This window comes from Ceratotherium simum, chromosome 40 (genome assembly GCF_057802395.1).
Source record: "Ceratotherium simum simum isolate JZ-2026a chromosome 40, ASM5780239v1, whole genome shotgun sequence".
NCBI classification, from domain to species: Eukaryota; Metazoa; Chordata; class Mammalia; order Perissodactyla; family Rhinocerotidae; genus Ceratotherium; species Ceratotherium simum.
The window spans coordinates 4,426,542-4,446,182 of NC_141939.1; the positions used below are offsets into that span (position 1 = coordinate 4,426,542).

The 19,641-nt window shown below is 51.3% G+C and overlaps 2 protein-coding genes across 4 annotated transcripts; both read right to left on the minus strand.

Annotated features, from left to right (window-relative positions):
• Positions 1 to 1,685: 1,685 nt before the first annotated feature.
• ANKRD23 (ankyrin repeat domain 23) lies at positions 1,686 to 10,131 on the minus strand. 2 transcript variants are annotated; one of them, XM_087426173.1, is made up of 9 exons: positions 10,045 to 10,131; positions 5,843 to 5,987; positions 5,487 to 5,615; positions 4,573 to 4,698; positions 4,215 to 4,313; positions 4,028 to 4,126; positions 3,772 to 3,870; positions 3,533 to 3,631; positions 1,686 to 3,432 (listed from the first exon to the last, which is right to left on the minus strand). In XM_087426173.1, exons 2-9 carry the CDS (start codon positions 5,942 to 5,944, stop codon positions 3,337 to 3,339), a joined length of 849 nt encoding a protein of 282 aa, XP_087282299.1. In that variant the 5' UTR covers positions 5,945 to 5,987; positions 10,045 to 10,131; the 3' UTR covers positions 1,686 to 3,336. The 2 variants fall into 2 exon arrangements, with proteins under 2 accessions (XP_087282299.1, XP_087282300.1); XM_087426174.1 differs by lacking the exon at positions 4,215 to 4,313.
• Positions 9,236 to 18,047, minus strand: ANKRD39 (ankyrin repeat domain 39). 2 transcript variants are annotated; one of them, XM_087426175.1, is made up of 4 exons: positions 17,904 to 18,046; positions 13,885 to 13,988; positions 13,265 to 13,468; positions 9,236 to 10,266 (listed from the first exon to the last, which is right to left on the minus strand). In XM_087426175.1, the coding sequence occupies exons 1-4, from the start codon at positions 18,001 to 18,003 to the stop codon at positions 10,123 to 10,125; spliced, it is 552 nt and encodes a 183-aa protein (XP_087282301.1). In that variant the 5' UTR covers positions 18,004 to 18,046; the 3' UTR covers positions 9,236 to 10,122. The 2 variants fall into 2 exon arrangements, with proteins under 2 accessions (XP_087282301.1, XP_087282302.1); XM_087426176.1 differs by lacking the exon at positions 9,236 to 10,266 and adding an exon at positions 10,275 to 10,527 and having other exon boundaries at positions 13,302 to 13,468; positions 17,904 to 18,047.
• Between the last annotated feature and the right edge of the window lie 1,594 nt (positions 18,048 to 19,641).

The following is a 19,641-nucleotide window of genomic DNA, read 5'->3' on the forward strand; positions in this document are numbered from 1 at the left end:
CAGAACATGGCCACGGACGATTGGTGTAGGTCTGCTCCTGGGAAGCGAACTCGAACCACCAAAGCAGAGCATGCCAAACTACACCACTAGGCCACGGGGCCGGCCCCATGTCTTTTGCTCGTTTTCCAATTGGATTATTTGTTTTTTTTACTGTTGAGTTTTGAGACTTCTTTATATATTGTAAATACTAGGCTTTGTCAGGTTTTTGGTTTGCAAATATTTTCTCCCAGTCAGTAGCTTATTTTTTCATCATCCTAACAGGATATTTTACAGAGCAAAAGTTTCAAATTTTGATGAATTCCAATTTACTGATCTTTTTCTTTTATGGATTATGCTTTTGGTGTCACGTCTAAGAATTCTTTACCGAGCCCTTGATTGTGAAGATTGTCTTTTTTTCCCTAAAATTTTTACAGTTTTGTTTTACATTTAAGTCCGTTATCCATTTGGAGTTAGTTTATTTTTTTCCTCCCCAAAGCCCCAGTACATAGTTGTATATTCTAGTGCTAAGTCCTGGTTCTGTGTGAGCCATTGCTACAGCATGGCTACTGACAAACTTGAGTGATGTGGTTCTATGCCCGGGAACTGAACCCGGGCCACCAAAGTGGAATGTGCCGAACTTTAACCACTAGGCCATGAGGGCTGGCTCTGAGTTAATTTTTGTATAAGGTATAAGACTTAGGTCAAAGTTTTTGTTTTTAGCCTATAGATGTCCAGTTGTTCCAGCACCATTTGTTGAAAAGGCTATCTTTCCTCCATTGAATAACTTGGATCTTCGTCGTAAATCACTTGGGCATATTTGTGTGTGTTTCTGGGTTGTCTGTTCTGTTCCACTGATCCCTATGTCTGTTCCTCCATCAATACCACACTCTTGATTACTGGGAGCTAGATAATAAGTCTTGAAATCAGGTAGCCTGATTCCTCCCACTTTGTTCTTTTCCAAAATTGTTTTAGCTATAAATTTTAGAATAATCTTGTCTACATCTACAAAAAATCTTGCTGGGATTTTGGTTGGAACTCCTTAAACCTGTGTATCAATTTGGGTAGAACTGACATCTTTATTATGTTGTGTCTTCTAATCCATGAACACTATATTTCAGTCTTCTTTGATTTCATTCAGTAGTTTTGTAGTTTTCAGCATACAAGTCCTTACATGTTTTGTTAGATTTACACCTAAGCATTTCATATTTTTTTTTAGCAACTGTAAATGATAACTGTGTTTTAAATTTTGGTGTTTGGAGTCATGGCTAGTATGTTGAAATAGGCTTTTATATGTCTATCTGGGATCCTGAGATCTGGCCAAACTTGTAGGTGTTTAGATTCCTTAGGATTTGATTCCTTAGGATTTGCTACATAGACAAGCATGTTGTCTGCATGATGACACTGATACCTGGTTCCCACGCTAGGGATTCTGCTTTAATCGGTCTAGACATCAGGACTTCTAAAATCCTCCCTCGTGATTCTAATAAGCAGGCAAGGCTGAGAACCACTGCTCTTTGAACGTGTCCATCAATGAGCAGAGATGCCTTGAGCATAAGAGCCAAGTGCTGGGACCGCACATTTTGCACTTAGGGGCCTAGCTTGCTGTCAGGCCGGCGAGGTTGACACTTGAGCTTTGCCGCCGGGGAAGACAAGGCCCTGGGGCTAACGCACGGGCCCCCCCTAGCCCGGAACACACGACTAGGCTATGATGGGTAATCAACCAATTTTAATGAACAAAAAATACAGATGTGTATAAAAAGGTATTTTTGTCAGTTGCTTAAGTGCCCCCATTTTCTGCACGGGGAGTCGTCTTCTCTATGAACTTGAATACCTGTCTCTCCCATGGCCTCAGTGTCTGGGTGAACACTGGCTCTGTCACCACAGGGCAGGAGCTGCCCACATGAAGGAAGGAGAGCAGCCCCTGGTGTGGGGCTCTTGTCAGCTTGTCACACAGTAAGAACTGCCTTGTTCTGGGCCTGAGAAGTTAGACTAAAAATAACTGCTGCAAAATGGATGTCAAGCCAGGAACCTGGTGTGAGGGAGGCTAACCTTCATCTTGTAGCCCATCCCTCAGCCTGTGGTTCTCAATTTAGGGCAGAGTTCTTTAAAGATTCACTTTCTGGCATTTAAGGACCCAGCCCCACCAGTAGTACAGGTCTACACCAGTGCGACTGGAAACAGGAAGGACGGGGGAGAGGAAGGAGCCTTTAGGAGAGCTGGTGTTAAGTGGGGTCCTAAATCTACCACCAGCTAGCAGACGAGGACAGGAGGAGGTATGCTCCTCGCCCTCCTTGCTTCCCCTCGGGCTGAGCTCTGAGCTCCTTGGTGTCCTGCCTCTGAGGGAGGATAAAGCAGAGCAGGAGCAGCCGCGGGGTCCAGGCAAGAGTTGCAGTACCAGGGCAGCGGCAGCGGCAGCGCCTGCGGCACAGTAGGGTTACGGGCCACCGCCCCAAAAGTTGAGTGGGCCACAAGCAATCCCCAGCACCCCGGCGCTTCACCCCATAAGGAGAGCCACCAGCCGGCAACTGGCATGCAGCAGGCAGGCCTGAACAAAGCCTTTGGACAGTGGGCACGGGGTTTCCCTAAGATAAGTACTAGCTCTAGCTCATCGGTCTTGGGGCCTCTAGGGCAACCAGGTTGGTCCTGGACTTCTGCTGCAGTGGGGCCTCAAACCTGCTGAGCAGCCCCCTCCAGACCGCCAGGCCCAACTCCAGAGTCCCCAAGACCAAAGTTGTCTAGAGCCGCTCCAGACACTATCAGGGTTGCTGCTGATAGGAATGAAGTCCCCTGGAGAAACCCCGCCCGAGGGCATGGGGCAGCTGCAGAAATGCCTGGCATCTGTGTGGCCTGGATGGCGGCTGCTGGCCATGTGCTGAAGCACCACCCGACGGGAGACTGGCCCTTGTGAAGGGCAGGGACGTAACCAGTCTCCTAGACTGGGGGTCAGTGAACACCAAGGAGCTCTAGCACCCAGCCCTGGGCAGCTCGAGGCTTAGGACTTGTCATTTTCTGCTCCATCCTGGGCTCCCACTTGCATGGTGTCTCGTGTGGACCCACTTTGTTTCCTGCTTACCCATGGTCCTCTGTGTCAGCCCTTCCTAGCTTGTGCCCTGGCAGGGAATGGGCCACCCCTGAGACCTGGAGCCAGGGAGGTCTGCTTGATCTACCTGCCGGATTCGGTGCTGCTCCTCAGTCCTGACAGGGCTGCCCTGGAGGACTGAGGAAACCACCGCGAGAGGAATCAGGACTGAGAGGTAAGGACCACACACGGGTACAGGTGCTTGAGTGGCGTGAGGAGGGGAGGAGGAGAAGGGGATGGAATGGTGGCTGGAGTGACCCACAGGTCTGCTGCCGTCATTAGCACCGGGTACGGGGGTGCCCAACATGGGCCTCTAGTGCTTCCCGGATGCCCCGCTGCCAGTCTCGTGCCAGCTGCACTGGGGTCATTGAAGCCTGGGAACAAGGATGCAGGGTCAGTCCTTTCTTTCCTCTTAGGAACTCCACTCACCCTCCTCGGCCCAGGGGCCAGGGCCTTGGCCCTGCTCGTACTCACCACATTCTGCATGCCCAGCTTGGCTCCATAGAGCAGCAGCAACTTCATGGCTTTGTAGCGGCCATGCCACACGGCCTCGTGTAGACCTGTGTCCCCTTCCTGTCAGGAAAGTGGATGTCATCCTCCCAACCTCCCCATCCCCAGAAGGATCAGGTCAGCAGTACCGTCACTGAGTGCAGGCTCCCTCAGTCACTGTCCCCCAGTGGAGCTGCCCCAAGCTGGAAAGACCAAGCACCTACCTTGTCCTGTGCGTCAACATGGGCTCCACACGCGATGAGGTGCTCTAGACAGTCACAGTGCCCTGTGCGCACGGCCACGTGCAGGGGGGTGCTCCAGATCTAAGGGAGCGAGTAAGCATTAGTGTCGCTCCAGCGTGGCGAGGCCTCATCCCAACTGCAGAGGGCTCTGCTTTCTCTTCTCCAGGAACAGCCTCAGCTGCTGTGCCCGCTCACCTGCTCTTCCTAACAGCCCACCCCACAGCGGAGCGCCCCTCACCTTGTCCTGAACATTGACCTGGGCTCCCTGGTTAAGCAGCTGTTTGAGGATGTCGAGGTGTCCTCCACGGCAGGCCCAGAACACGGGTGTCCTCTCCAACTGCAAAACAAAAACAGCACAGGAACGCTGACGTGCTGGGCTGCTAGGCAGGGGTCTGCTGTGAGGATGGGCCTTCCCCGGTTCTCACCAAGTCCCGAGCGTCCACAGTGGCACCTGCCTCCAACAGTTTGTTCACAAGCTGGCTGTGACCCTTCAGACAGGCCCAGTGCAAGGCCGTGCGGTGGAGCTGGGCGTGGAGACAGGAGATCAGGCAGAACGTGTGCGGCCACTCCCTAGAGGTCCCCCCGACCCTGTTCCCAGTGCTGGATTCCCTGAACAGAGCTGCCTGCTCGCCCATCATGCGAAGGGCCTCTCCCTCCCGGCTCAGGAGGCACCACCGAGTTCGTGCCCCATAAAACAGAAAAGCCCCATAAAACTAGAACACACTGAAGACAGCACCCCTGCAGCTGCTGATGCTGCAGTCCTATTCGCCCCACCCTCACTACCTTGTCGTGGGCATCGGGGTCCCCTCCGTCTGTCAGGTACTTGTCAATCAGGGCCTCCTGGTTCTCAGCAGCTGCCTTCAGGAACATCTCCAGGTCCACAGGCTCCAGCCGGGCCTGGGGCTGCCCCTGGATGAGTTGAAGGACAAGATCCAGTCACTCCCCAAAACTGTAGCTTCTAGGACATCACAGCTTCTCCAGTCTAGCAACATGGTCCCCAAAGAGTTGGCTGAGGACAGCATGCTGTCAGCTTGTACAAATAATATTTTAAAAGCCCACCTCCAGGAGACTCCGATTGAATAGGCATTGGGTGGGGGGTGTTACAGGTTGACTTGCGTCCCCTCAAAGTTCGTACGTTGAAATCCTAACCCCAGGACCTCAGAATGTGACCTTATTTGGAAATAGGGTCATTGCAGCTTTTATTAAAGATGAGGTCATACTAGAGTAGGGTGGGCGCTAATCCAATAGGACCGGTGTCCTTATGGAAAGGGGCCATTTGGACACAGGCAAGCACACGGAGAACTCCATGCGAACCAGAGGCAGAGGTTGGGGTGATGCGTCCAAAAGCCAAGGCACACCAAAGATTGCCACCAACCGCCAGGGGCTGGGGGAGAGGCGGGGACAGATTCTCCCCAGGGCCCTCAGAGGGAACCACCCTGCTGACTCCTTGATCTTGGATGTCTAGCCTGTGAGACGATAAATTTCTGTTGTTTAGGCCCCCCAGTTTGTGGGACTTGGTTCTGGCTGGCCCAGCAAACAAACACTGGGGGGCAGGGACGGGTGGTGGCAGCTCCAGAATGGATTTTGTCGGGCTTGTCAGGCACTGGCTGTGTGGTGGTGGCCGGCAGTGAGGGGCCAGGAAGCTCTTCCTCATGAACTCTGGCCCTGGGGGTGTGCGCCCCCAACTTGTCACTCACCTTAACCTCGGGCTCAGGTGCCCTGGGGGGGACTCGGCGTTTCAGTCGCTTTTCTCTCCGTCTTTGAACCAAGTTTTCCAAGTCAGCCAGATTCTCCAAATTAAGTCGGGAACTGTTAAATCTTTCAAGCTGGGGCAGAAAGGGGGCAGAAGGCAAGCCCATGCCAGCCATCAGCCACTGTCATGGGAGCCTTGGGGGCAGGCTCTTGGTTATTCTAATCCTCGTCTTCCCTGCCCACAGGAGACACGCCAGCCGCTCAGGTGTCTCTCAGACCTTGAGTCCCTGGCTCTCCAAGGCCTTCGCTTCTCAGAGCCTGCCCACACCAGACTAGCCCCTGCCACCCCAGCATCACTCACTCTCTTCTTCTTCTCTTCTTCCAGTCTCCACTTCTCCCGGGCCACAGCCTCTTGGGGTGTGACTCCAGTCACTAGGCCAGCCTCCAGGATCAGGAACTCCATGTCCACATCCCAACACTTTCCTTTCGACTCTCTGTCCACTTACCTACAGGAACAGGATAAGGATAAAGAATCAGAAGAATTAGGAGGAGCCCTCAGAAAATATAGCTGTGCAGACCCTGACAAGAGCTGACCTACAAAGATTAGTATTTTGGATCTGAGAGCTGGCCTGACCCTTCTCAAAGCTTCCCAGCGGACTGGAACATTGGCATGCTCCCCAATCCCTGTGGCTGTTGCTGGCTCTCACCAACTGTAGTGTCGCCCAAGGCCCAGGGGGGTAGCTGACTGCTGCCTGCTCTGTCCAGTCAGTAGGATCACAAGGTCAGGGGCATGACAGCACATCTATTTATACTGCCAGGCTTGTGTCCAGGTAAGATCAGGGCAGATGACACCTCAGCTTCCCTCCTGGGTCGTTGTCCTTACATTCCTACCAGATAACGCCATATTGCCACCTGACCCAAGCTCAGAGGGACTGAGGAGAGGCCTCCTGGGTAAAATTCTGAATTCCTGGGTTCAAATCTTGGCTCTTCCTAAAGCTGTTTCTTCATCAGTAAAATGGGGTAAAACTAGCACTTACCTCATGGAGCTGTGAAGATAAATGAGTTATGGGACTTGTTCTTTTCTTCCTCCCCCACCCCGACCCCCACCCCCAGGAGTTCAGGAGCTGGGGAGCATTGGGGAGTAAGCATGTTAGGGGGAGAGAAAAGGTTGGAATGATAGGAGGGCAAAGCCTATGGCTTCCAGCCACGGAGAACTATATTCCCTCTAAAGCAAGCTCTGGCAACCTAACACTTCTCAGGCCCTGCCACCTGCCTCCCGGCAGAGGCTGTGCCAGGCTGGGGCCAGCTGCGACCCTGGCCCACGGTGGGGCTTGTGGGACAATGTGACCTCCTGGGCCTCACTACCCTCCATGTCCCACCTCACCAAAACAGACATCCCAAAGTGTCACTAGTGTCACTGTTTCTCTCACCGCCCAGGGAACTCAAGAGCCCCCTTCTCCCCCCTCCCCAACCAAGGCTGCCAGACCCCCTGGACCATTTCCAGAGCAACTGAGCTAACCAACACCCCAGCTCTGCTCATGTCTTCCAAGGCCGTCCATTTCCTGTTCCTCTGTTGCCATCACAGTCCAGGGCAAAACTCACTAAACTCCAGGATTTTCATGTGCACCATCACCTGACCTCTTTCCATTCAGTTCCCCTCTCTTGCTCCCTAACCTCCTCACCACCTCCCATGAGAACTGGGCAGACAGACCAGAAAAGAACTGCAAGTTTCTGCTCCTAAGACGTGATCCTCAGGCCACAGAAAACAGCTGCCTGCCCTCCTCTAGCCGGACCTCCTCATTCTGCTGAGACGATTGCCTGGCCTCCCGCCCCTCTGCCCCACGTCCTTACCAACTGCTGGATGCTGATGAAGTCCATAGTCCCCCGACTCCTCACACCCCCAGTGACAAGGGCTGCGCTGCTCAGCCCTGTTATAGGAGAGCCGTCTCTGAGGGGCAAGGCAGGGCAGAGCTTGCGCATGGGCCAGATAACTCTGTGGCTCTGTAACACTAACCAAAATACCAGTGTGAGCGTGCAGCCCGCTGCAGGCAGGAGAAAGGCTGTTTTGAGCTGAGTCAGTTGTATCCTCAGACACCCACTCTCCTGCACCTGTGCCATCCTCCACATCTACTCAGGGGTAATTCAACCAATAAACCATGTCCTGGGGTACCTGGACCACTAGCCCAGCTTCAGGGGGAATATTTCCCACTGTCTAGATGCCACTCGTGATAAAGAGTCGAGCATGAGCCTCCATGTTGCTGTAAGTCTTGCTGCCTGAGACCCTGAAAGACCCAGCCTGACGGCCCTAGCAAAAGCAAGCCAGAACCCTGAAGAGGACCTTGGCAAAGACAGGCCCAGGAGGTGCACCCTCCTCACAGAGGAATCCTCACAGCACCTACGTGAGGAAATCAGGCGTCAAGTGATTTCCCAACTCCCAGCCAGTTTCAAGGCTGCCCTCCCGACTCCTGGTGGTTCCTTCCCCAGACCCCTGCTTCTCCTGCACACGTCCTGTTTCTTCTCCCTCACCACTCCAGGAGCCAACATGTAAAGATACACCACCATCAGGAGCCAAGACCAGCCTGTCATCAGCACCTCATGCCTCTTGAAAAGTATTCCATGCCCCAAATGGAGGTCCCCCACCAGGCGCTCTCCTGGGCAGGGAGTGTGCCCTTCCACAGGGAAGGTGAGATTGGGATCCGCTCCAGGTCTAAGTATGGAGTGTTAACCATTAACCCAGTCGCAGAGCAATCTGTCTTAAACCACCCAAGTCAAACTTGCTAATTCTCCCAAAGACGCCAAGCCCGCCCTTAACCCAGCTGTGCCTTGAACTCTGCCTTGACCTTTGAAAGGAAATCTGATAGCTAGTAAATAAAACTCCAGAATTGGAGCAACCTGAGCAGAGACGACCAGAACAAGGAGAGAGGACTACGGGTCAAGTTCAATCCAAGGCCTCAAAGGGCCGCAAATGGTCCCACCCACAGCTGGCTTCTTGTAAGTACTTCCAAGTTTTGAGACCTGGGGAACCCAGAGCTCTTTAAAGAAACTCAGTCCTTATGCTCCAGGGTGTTTTTGTCAAAGGTGACTTCCTGCCTTTGGTTATGAGGCAAAGAGTCACCTAGACCAGACTGAGGGCAGACAGACAAGAAAAAGTCAGACTTTAGCTCAGGCGTCCACTGTCGCCACAAAAACTCCTCTCCTTCGATGTTCCAGGACAGGGGCATTTGCATCAACAGGCTTGACTGAAATTCTCAGCAGAAAACTAGTTTCTCCCACATGAAATTAATTGGTATTAACTTATTATTGCTATTGACTTATTAAAAAAATTTACCCCTTGTAAAAAATCCTAATGTAGCAAATACAGCTCAAGACCTGCTTGACTAACCACTCTCGCCAGTGGCCCAGAGGAGACCCTGGGGACCAGTGTAATTGATGTCCTCTTTACTTTTTTCCCGTATGTTTTGTGTATATACACACATATTTCTACAGACATATTTTGTTTTAGGAGGCGTCACAATGACGACGACTCGGCACTCTTTCCACAATAGCACACACTGCCCTCCGCCGCGTTGCATGCAGTGATGTGTGTACCAGAATTTAACCATTCCCCAGTTGGGGTGCACTTAGGTTACCTCCATTTGTTTTACATTACACCCCACGCTCCAATGCACATCATTGTGAATGCCCTTGTAAATAAATATTTGCATACGTGGATCAATACTTCTTTAGGTAACTACAGAGAAATAAAAACATTAGCCCTGATCATTTAAATTTTAACAGATACTGCCAAACTGCCATCTACAGTGGTTGTACCATTTCCATGAACAGATACCAACAAAGTTAAGTGACAGCATGACAGAAAAAAAAAAAAAATATATATATATATAAAACGCAAAGGATCAATATCCAGAATACATAAACAACAACTATAAACCAAAAAAAGAAAAAAATTTTAAATGGGCAAAGGGTATGGACAGGAAGTTCACAGAAGACAGGTGTTCAGCCTCACTAGTAATTAGCAATGCAAAATAAAACAAAGCAATAGCACTTGTTTATCAGATTGTTAAAATTAATGAAATTATGGTATAAACACGAGTGCTGATCAGGTCTGGGGGCAGTGGGTGCTCTGATACACTGCGTGCAGGGCCACTCTCTCCACATCCTCCCTCATTTAATCCCCACGCTGACCTGGAGGCAGGGCCCATTGTAATCATGCTCATCTTACAGATGAGGAAACAGAGACACGCCGGGAAAGTGATCTGGACCAAGGTCATGTGGCTAGAAAGCAGCTTTTAATTTGTCATATCTTCCATAGTTTCTTCTAATACTTACATAGTTTTGTGTTTTTATATTTAGATATTTAATCTACTTGAAATTTATGTTTGTGCATGGGATGAGGTAAGGATATAACTTTACTTTTTCCAAATGGATGTTTCCATATGAACTAATTTAGAATATGACCATTTGTCCAGGCTTAAGCACTTGTGGCCCCACTAAATCCACTCCCTCGCTTCCACAGTGGCCAGAATGGGGTTCTTCCTGAGTCTTCTAGCCTCAGTTTCCCACCTTGCACCATGGATGCTGACCAAGGCGAGGGCTTGGAGAGCTAGTCTGTGTGGCAGCCTGAGACAGAAGGGTGGCGATTCAGCTGGCCAGCAGGTCCCGCAGGTCACTGTTGCAGGGCAGCAGGTCGCATGCTAGTCGTGCCTTCCGATCCCGGACGGCCTTCAGGGCTGGGCTGTGTTGCAACAGGAGGGAGCAAATGTCCACGTGACCCTTTTCAGCAGCCTGTGGAGAGAGGCCTGAATCAAAAGCCATACCCCCCTGGGGCCTGCTCTTTCTTTGCTCCACTTCTGGGGATCTCTTGGTCCTAAAAAAGGTCTCCTGGAAATGGTGACTCTGGCTGTTTGAGCAGATTTCCCCTATTTCCTATGGAATCCCAATGGCTTGCATACAGACTGATGGAGTGCTCCAGTTCCTTTCTGGCAGCTAGCTTGAGTTTTTCTTTCTTGAGTCCTTTGCTCAGCAGCTGTTCTTCTTGGTCTAGGCCTGCACATTAAAGACAGGTACAGAACTCTGGATCTCTCTCTCTCTTTTTTTTTTTTTTTGGTGAGGAAAACTGGCCCTGGGCTAACATCCGTGCCCATCTTCCTCTACTTCATATGGGACGCCGCCACAGCAGGGCTTGACAAGCAGTGTATCGGTCCGCGCCCAGGACCCAAACCTGTGAACCCTGGGCCACCAAAGTGGAGCACGCAAACTTAACCCGCTACGCCACTGGGCCGGCCCCCTCTAAATGTCTTTTACGAACATTCAGATCGTCTACAGGGTGCTGGGCACCATGGGCACAAGATACCTCAGACACGGCCCCTGCCCTCTGGGAACTTTCAGATGAACAGAGAAATGTGGGCCCAGGTTCTTCTCTTCTCCTTTGAGATAGATGATCCCAATCTGGACGTCAATTTCTAACCTAGCTCCTCCAAAAAATAACTGAGTTTAAGTGATTTACAAAGACTCTCTTATTTAAACTTTCACAATAACCATCAGAGGTAGGAACTATCATTATTCCCATTTTACAGATGAAGAAACCAAGGCTTATAAAAGTTGAGTAACTGAGGCTGGCCCAGTGGCATAGTGGTTAAGTTCACGCATTCAGCTTTGGTGGCCCAGGCTTCGCCGGTTCGGATCCTGGGCGCAGACCTACTCACCACTCATCAAGCCATACTGAGGCAGCGTCCCATATAGAAGAGCTACAGCTCTACAACTATGATATACAACTACGTACTGGGGCTTTGGGGAGAAAAAAGAAAAAGAGGAAGATTGGCAACAGATGTTAGCGCAGGGCCACTCTTCCTCAAAAAAACAGGAAGTTGAGTAACTCACTCAAGGTCACAGAACTAGTGTGGCAGCCTGGGGATTCTAAATCAGGTCTGTCTGACCTCCAAGTCCGAACTCCCGATAACTATGTTATACCACTACATTCCCTACTCCTCCCAACAGACAAACTGACAGACTCAGTGGCTTTTGAGAGTTATCAAAATTGATATTAGGAGCAACCAGCATCTCAAATTTGAATCCGAATCTTTATTTAGCAGGTCCTCTTAATGAGTACAGACCCAAAGTTCTCAATTTTGTTGCCTCAATACAGGCAGTGGTATGTTGTGAGCAGTTGTGAGATGCATTCCAAATAATTTTTTGTAAAAAAGTGCCAATGTTTGCAAATAGTTATTTAGAAAAACAGAAAGAAGAACAATTCAGTTCTCACACATTTGCATTTTCTGAATGAGAGAAAAAGGGATAGAGATGCATCGAAAATGCCATAAGCTGTGCGCACCAGCCAGCTATATCATGGTGGGGTCCTGCCTGTAAGCACCCATCATGCGAGCTGCGGCAGTAAAACATCTGAGCACCACCAGCTTAGACCTTTGAGAAATAAACAATATGCTTCTCCAACTGGCAATGGTCGCAAAACAAAACGAAACCTCCAGTTGTTCACTCAGCACACACCCACTGAGCACCTGTGCGCAGTGCTGGGGCTCCCACAGTAAACAAGGTCAGGTCCCAGCTCTCTCCAGGGAGAGACAGAGCTCAAACAGGGAATTTCAGGGAGAAGAGTTGAGAAAAGTCAAGTACAGGTGCTTTGGGGCGTACGGTTGGGTGAGTTCCCATGTCGGAGGAATAGGAAAGCTCTCTGAGGGTGTGATGTAGAAGCTGAGGTCCAGAAGGAAGGAGAGAAATAAGCCAGATGAAAAACAGGAGAGGAGAGGCTTCCAGACAGGAAGAGCTTGTTACACATGGCCCGGGAGTGACAGAGTAGTAGGCTCAAGAAAGTGAAAAAGACAGCAGGGCCTGAGTGGAGGGGACGAGAGGCTGAGAGCCCAAGACAAACTGCACAGGTAGCAGGGCTAGCCCCACAGGGCCTTGCAGACCAGCTTAAGGACTCAGTAAAAGCCTCTGAAGGACTCTAAGGTATGGCATGACCAGAACTGCTTTTTAAAACCATTCCTTTAAAAGAGAGGAATAAATTTACACACATATGCCATATACATAAACCACTTCTCAAAGATGCATAAGAAATTGGTAAAAGTGGATGCCTTAAGGGAAGTGACCTAGACGACTGAGGGACTAGGGGTCAGGGGTGGAAGGGAAACTCATTTTCAAGGTACACCCTTTTGTACTCTTCAAACTGTTTACGGGCCAGCCCCGTGGCTTAGCGGTTAAGTGCGCGCGCTCCGCTACTGGCGGCCTGGGTTCGGATCCCGGGCGCGCACCGACGCACCGCTTCTCTGGCCATGCTGAGACCGCGTCCCACATACAGCAACTAGAAGGACGTGCAGCTATGACATACAACTATATACTGGGGCTTTGGGGGAAAAATAAATAAATAAAAATTAAAAAAAAAAAAACTGTTTACCATGTGTAGGTATTTCTAGTCAGAAAGCGTTTAGTTAAATGATTACTCTGGCTACAGTATGGAAAGTGGACTACAGGATAGTAGGTGCAAGTTTCAGAAAACTAATTATATGGAAAGGCATTCAGGACACATCACTAAGGGAAAGAAAAGTAAAAGGACGCTGCACATTTAATTCTAATTTACATGCACGGGAAAAAAGCTGGAAAATTGGACATTAAGCCTAAAGTGATGACAGGTGAGCACTGAGATATCAAATGATTTTTATTTTCTACTTTATGCTTTTGTGTTTTCCCCATTTTTTCCTACAGTGAACATGTTATAACTTTAATAATGACAATAAAAAAAGTTTCTGAAGGGGGAAAGGGGCCCTACCTTATGTAGACTGGTCATGCCATCATCATCTACCAACCTGGGGTTGGACCCATGAGAAAGCAGAAGCCGTGCGATGTCAGTGTGGCCACAGTAGCTGGCCCGGTGCAGGGCAGTGGCACCCCCATGGGTTTGGGCATCACACTTAGCCCCACTTTCCAGCAGGAACTGGCATACGGCGTAGTGCCCATTGCGGCTGGCATAGTGCTGCAGGGAACAGAGCAAAGTCAGACTGCAGAACCCAGGCAGGTGACAAGGGTGGTAGAAGGCTGAGAGCAGGGGCTCTGGAGCGAGAGGCCTGGAATCGTCTCAGATGCCACCCCCACTCGCTGTGTGGCCTGGGCAAGCTTCCTCATTTATAGCATCAGTTTCCTCAACTGGAAAATGGGGATGGTAACCATTCTGACCGCATGGGATTGTTATGAAAATGAAGTCACATAAGTGATGTCAAGCATTTACACTAATTTAAAAAACCCAGGTTCACATGATGCGTAACACAGAAACCCTGCTGGGGTTTCTGCTGGGAGAGAACAGGAGGGAGGAGATGGAAGGTAAGCGCCAACCCCCCTCAGAGAGCCGGTCTCCCTAAGCTGCAGCCTCTCTCCTGACTCTGGGTTCCTCACCAGGGCGGTGTAGCCGGCCGAGTCGGGCTGACTAGGGTCCGCTGCCTTCTGGATTAAATACTTCACTCGGCCCAGGTCTCCATTCAGGGCTGCCGACCAGATTCCTGTGGAAAGACAACCAAGGTAGTGAATAATGTTGAATGACTGGGGACTTTTAGTGCCTCCTTTACGTCTTGAACTCCATTTTCTCATCTATAACGTGAGGAACTCATTCATTCAACAAATAGTAACTAAGCACCTCCTCTGTGCCAAGGATTGTCCTAGGTGCTGGTGACACAGCTGTGAACAAGACAGACAAGGGGCCTGTCTAATCAGGCAGTAGGACTGGGCAGACACAGATATCCCTTCTTCCCACTTCAAACACACAAATGTTGGATAAAGCAATGTTTGAAATGTTTGAATATAAGTCAAATTCAAAAACAAGAAAAGGAAAATTGCTAGGTGCCAGAACAAGGTGAAAACCACAGCCAAAGTGGTGAGCAGGCACTGAATCTGCAGAATCCAGAGTCCTCAGAACTGGACACACATCTCAGGGGCTCTGGCTTGAACACCTGAGCAGGCTCTGGAGCAAAGGTGCAGGCCACATGCATGGCAGGGAACTAGAGCAAAGCTCTGTGCACAAAGACGGGAGGCAGGAAGCGCACATAATGGATGAATGGGGACTGAAAAATCTCCACTCCGCTGCCCTGAAGAGCAGCAGGCCACCATGCCCAGGCTCTTCACTCATTCAGCAAATGTTTACTGAATCCTTACTATGTAACTGGCACTGTTCTGGGCACCAGGGGTCAGCTGAGAACAAAAGATCCCCCCTGCCTTTTTTAGTCTTATGGAGCGTACATTCTAATTAAAGGAGACAGACAAGAAAAAAATACATATATGAAATAAGTCAGGTGGTGCTAAGTGCTATGAAGAAAAATAAAGCAGAGAAGGGGTATAAGCAGTGATCAGGGATGGCATCTCTGATAAGGTGACATCTGAACAGAAACCTAAAGGAAATGAGAAAAGGCACCATTTGAATAGGTGTGAGAAGACAGCAAAGGCAGAACAAATCTAAAAAATCAGGTACCCTGATCTATGCAACTTGAAGGTGTGGGACCTCTATCTACATTACCCTTAGGGAGCAAAACCCCTAAGCTAAGAATCTGTCATAATCTGGGTCTGTCATAAAAACTGATCCAGACAAGTGAACCCTATAAGGGCCAGGCAGAGGCAACTTGTTAAAAAAATGCCCTTGTAAGGATGCCTCTAGAAGCCAGCAAAGATATGTGTGAAAATCTCAGAGGAACCCCCCTCACTCCGTGAGCTCAAAGATTAAAAGTTGCAAAACAAGAAGCAGTCCACTGCCATGTAAGACAGTCAGCAAATACAACAAATGGGAAAATGCATGCTTCAAAAATTAGCCATAATAGCACAATCTAAAAGACTTTAAAACAACTTGAATGTGTTCAGAGATGAAGGAATAGAATCCACAAATCAATAGAACATTAAGAATAAAAAAAACAAACAAACAGGCAGATCTGAAACAAAAGCCAATAAATTAAAAAGTAGAATCCTTGAAATAAAACAGCAACAGATAGTTGAACAGTAAAGCAAACCCAGCTGAAGAGAGAATTAGTGATTTGGAAATCACACAAAATGCAGAATGGTAAAGAGAAAAATATTAAAGACAGGTAAAGAAACATGGAAGACAGAATATACAAACATATGTCTAATAGGGGCTTAACAAAATGAAAAAACAAAGAGAAACTGGACAGAATGGGAAAGAGGCAATGTTTAAAGAGAGAACATCTGAGAACTATTCTAAAGTAAAGACAGCTATGAGTTTTCAGAAGAAAAACCACGTTAAATTCCAAGAAGGATTAATAAAAACAAATCTAGCATAGTGAAATGACCGAACATCAAGAATAGAGAACATTTAGAAGTTACCAAAAAGATCATCACTCATTGAAGAATAACAATTAGATTATCAGCAGAATTCTTAACAGCAGTAGCAGATACAAGAAGATAACGGAACAATATTTCCAAAGGATTGAGGGAAAAAAAATAACTGTCAACATAGAATTTTTTTTTTTTTTTTTAAGATTTTATTTATTCATTTTTTTCCCCCCAAAGCCCCAGTAGATAGTTGTATGTCATAGGTTCACATCCTTCTAGTTGCTGTACGTGGGACTCGGCCTCGCGTTGGACGGAGAAGTGGTGCCTCGGGGCGCGCCCGGGATCCGAACCCGGGCCGCCAGCATCAGAGCGCGCGCACTTAACCGCCAAGCCACGGAGCCGGCCCTCAACATAGAATTTTATACCTGGCTAAGCCATCTTTCAAGTGCGTGCGTGCGTGTGTGTGTGTGTGTGTATGCACGCATGCACATGCTTGGGAAGCATGTGCACTAAAAAAACTATTAAAGAATATACTTCAGGAGAAAGGAAAATGAACTCTGAAAGAAGACCCAAAGAAAAAAAAAATACACCGACAAGAGATAAGGATCTTTCCCACGTGCCAGAAATAGATAATAAAGGAGTAAACACACAAAATAATTGTCAGATTGTAAAAACTGCTTTGATGAAAGCAAGCTGATTGTATCAGAGTAACCTGAGGGGAAGGGGCCCTACTTTGGATATGGCAAGGTTTCTTTGGCATTTTGGGCCAGATAATTCTTTGTTATGGGGAGCTGTCCTGTGCGTTGTAGGATGTATGCAGCATCCCTGGTCTCTAGATGCCTGTAGCACCTTCCCAGTTGTAACAACCAAAAATGTCTCTAGACATTGTCAAACACCCCTAAGGGGTAGAACTGCCCCCAGTTGAGAATTACTAGAATGGGGTATTCAAGGTGGGTCTCTTTGAGGAGGTGACATTTGAGCTCAGACCAGAAGGAAAAACATTAGCTAGCTTACAGGTTGCAAGAAGTTCATTCCAAGGAGATGGGACAGCAAGTACAGCGGCCTTAAGTGAGAAGAGATCTTGCATGTTTGAGAAACCAACAGGAGACCAGGGTTGCTGAAGTACAGTGACCGGGGGAAGAAAAGGATGAGAAATAAAATGAGGGCAGGGAAGCGCAACAGGCAGGGATTCGATCACAGAGGTTTGAGGCCATGCGGGGAATTTGGATTTAATGAAACTATCTGATTTACAACTTTGAAAAGGTTACTCTGGCTTCTGTGTAGTCAGTAGAAAACACTGTAGGCGGGCAGGAGTGGAGCAGGAAGGCCCCCGAGGGAAGTACTTCGGTGGCCCGCAGGACGGCAGTAGGCGACAGGGTGGGAAGTGGGCAGGCGCACGAGCCACCTTACACTAAGGTACACGGGGATGCACAGAGGGCAGGCGCGTCCACCCGGCGACCGAGGCCAGCCCTGTTACCGCAGGGCTGCCTCTGCGCTGACCGAGGACGCACAGGTTCCCGGGAAGAGGGGACTCGATTTTCAGCCCGACTCTGTTCCTTACTGGCGACATCATCCCCTAGAGTCGGGGCAAAAGAGCTACCTCTGGGTCCCGGAGGTAGGGAGAACGTCACCCGCCTCGAGGGCCACCTGTGCCACGTCTAAAGCATACACTGCCGACACACCGGCGCTCACGCCGCGGCTCCGCACGTGTTAGTCCCTTCGCAGCGCAGCCCCCCTGGTCTGAAGCTCCGTCCCCTCGGGGCGGTGCAGCACCCCAGCAGAATCTGCTGCCCAGCGCCTCTCTGGTACCTGAGCAAGCCTGAGTCTCCCGGGGTCGCCCCAGGTGAGGGGGGGCCCAGTCTCTTGCAAAGTTACCGACACCAAAGCCTCAGTTTCCCCACCTGCACGCGAGGCGACGTTTCTACAGGCCGAGCTCGCGCCCGGTCCCCGGCTGGCTCCCCGTCACGCGGCAGCCGTGCGCCCACCGCCCGCCCGCGCCCCCACGAGGCCCAGAGGCCCGGGTCGGGCGGGCCGGCCCCCCGCCGCCTCCCCTCGGGGCCCCGGTTCCCGGCCGCCTCCTCCGCCCCGCGGGCCGGGGCAGAGCCGGAGCCTCCCGGCCGGGCGGCCAGGCCGCGCCGCCTCACCCCTCTCGAAGTCCATCTCGTCGAGCGTCTGCTGCACGCCGCCCGCCGCGCCGCCGCGGGAGCAGCAGGGCCCGTCCGCGCAGCGCCGCGGCGCCGCCATCCCTCCTCGGCGTCCGCCCACCGGCTGGCGCGCGCGCGGCCTCGGCGGGAGGGGAGGGCGGGGCGGCGCCGCCCGCGCGCCGGGATCTGGCCACTCGGCGGCCGCGGCGCCCTCGAGTCCGCGACCCCGCGGGCCGGCCAGTCGCGTGTCAGGCCTTAGCGTGACAGCCAATCAGCGCGGCGGGGCGGGGCCGGGGGCGGGCGCCGGGCCGCGCCCGAGGCGGCCGCGCGAGGGCGTCCTAAGCCCAGCGGAGGGCCGCGCGCCGTGGGGTCCCGGGCCCGGACTCCGGGGAGGGCGGCCGGCGCGGCCGTGTAGGGTGTGGGGACGAGGCGGGCGCGGCCCGGAGCGTTTATGTAACGCTCCCCAGAACCCAGCACCCTCCGCCCCCCTCCGCTTCTCCTTGTCCCACCGGGCTCCCCGGGGCAGGGAGTCGCGGGGCGCGCCCCAAGGACCTTCGCCCCCTTTCCCGCACCACCCCCGGCCCGGAAAGACGGCGCAGGGACACCCTAAATCCTCACGCCCCTCCTGCCCGGTTCTTGAGAATCCGTGGGAGGCAGGTGGCCACAAATTACTTGCCACTAGGAGCAGCTATAGGTAAGCCCCGAGGGCAGAGACAGGGCCTTGGGTTGTGCCCAAGCCCCCAGCCCCACAGTGGGCGCCTGGTTGACTGAATCCACCTTCGTATGTCAAAACATCCTCCGGCTGACGTTTACTGACCTTGCGGTAAGGTAGCACACCCAGTCAGCAGGTCCCAGCCCTCCCCTCCAGCCACAGCAGGCGCCCCGAGACCAGTCAAGTGCACAGGCACTTTACTTGGACTGCCTCTATCTGTGGGCACTAAGTACAGAATCCAGGCTGGGGCCTGTACCACTCCTTCCATAGGACAGTGGCTTGGTGCCCACTGGGTGGCAGTGGGTAAATTTCCATGTCCCACGTAGCTGAAGCATTTAAGACTCCAACATTCCTGGAGGCTAGAAGGCTGGAAGTAATCTTTCCTCCCCTAAGCTAGTTGGGAGCCCCATCCTCAAACAAGCCAATCCACACAACCTTAAGCTGCTTCTAGGAAGTTCCCCTCCTTCAGCCCTCACTCCCAGTTCCCCTGTCCCACAGTCCTGGGAGGCCGGGCCCCTCCTCCTCTCTGGCTTTGACTCCCAATGCCCTGACTTCTCCCTTTGGCCAGGAGCCAAGGCTGGCTCCCAACAGGCTGTGGCCCTGGTCTGGTTCCCAGCCCCACAGCCACCACTGTGGGAAAACACTGGAGCCTGGGTTGTCCCTGCTCTGGAGAAGGGTGCAGGCAGGCGGGGACCACAGAAGGGGCAGCTGCCCCAGGACTATGGGGAGGTGGGGCCAGTCCAGCCTCCCTCAACCCACAGGGAGCCTTCCCTCTTGGCACTCAGAAGGCTTTATCCCAAATGTCTTATCCCCATCACAGTAACAGTTTAATTTTTTCCATTTTATTTGTCAATATAAAAATACTCAAATATTTACAACAAATAAATACGCGGGGACACAATAAGTTACACTGTTAGGAGCCCTCCTCCTAGGGCTGGGAGAGGATGTGCCACATCCACAGCATGCCCACCCTCTCTCCTCCCTCCCCCTCCCCCCACACAACCTTTCCCAGCCCAGTAATGGAGG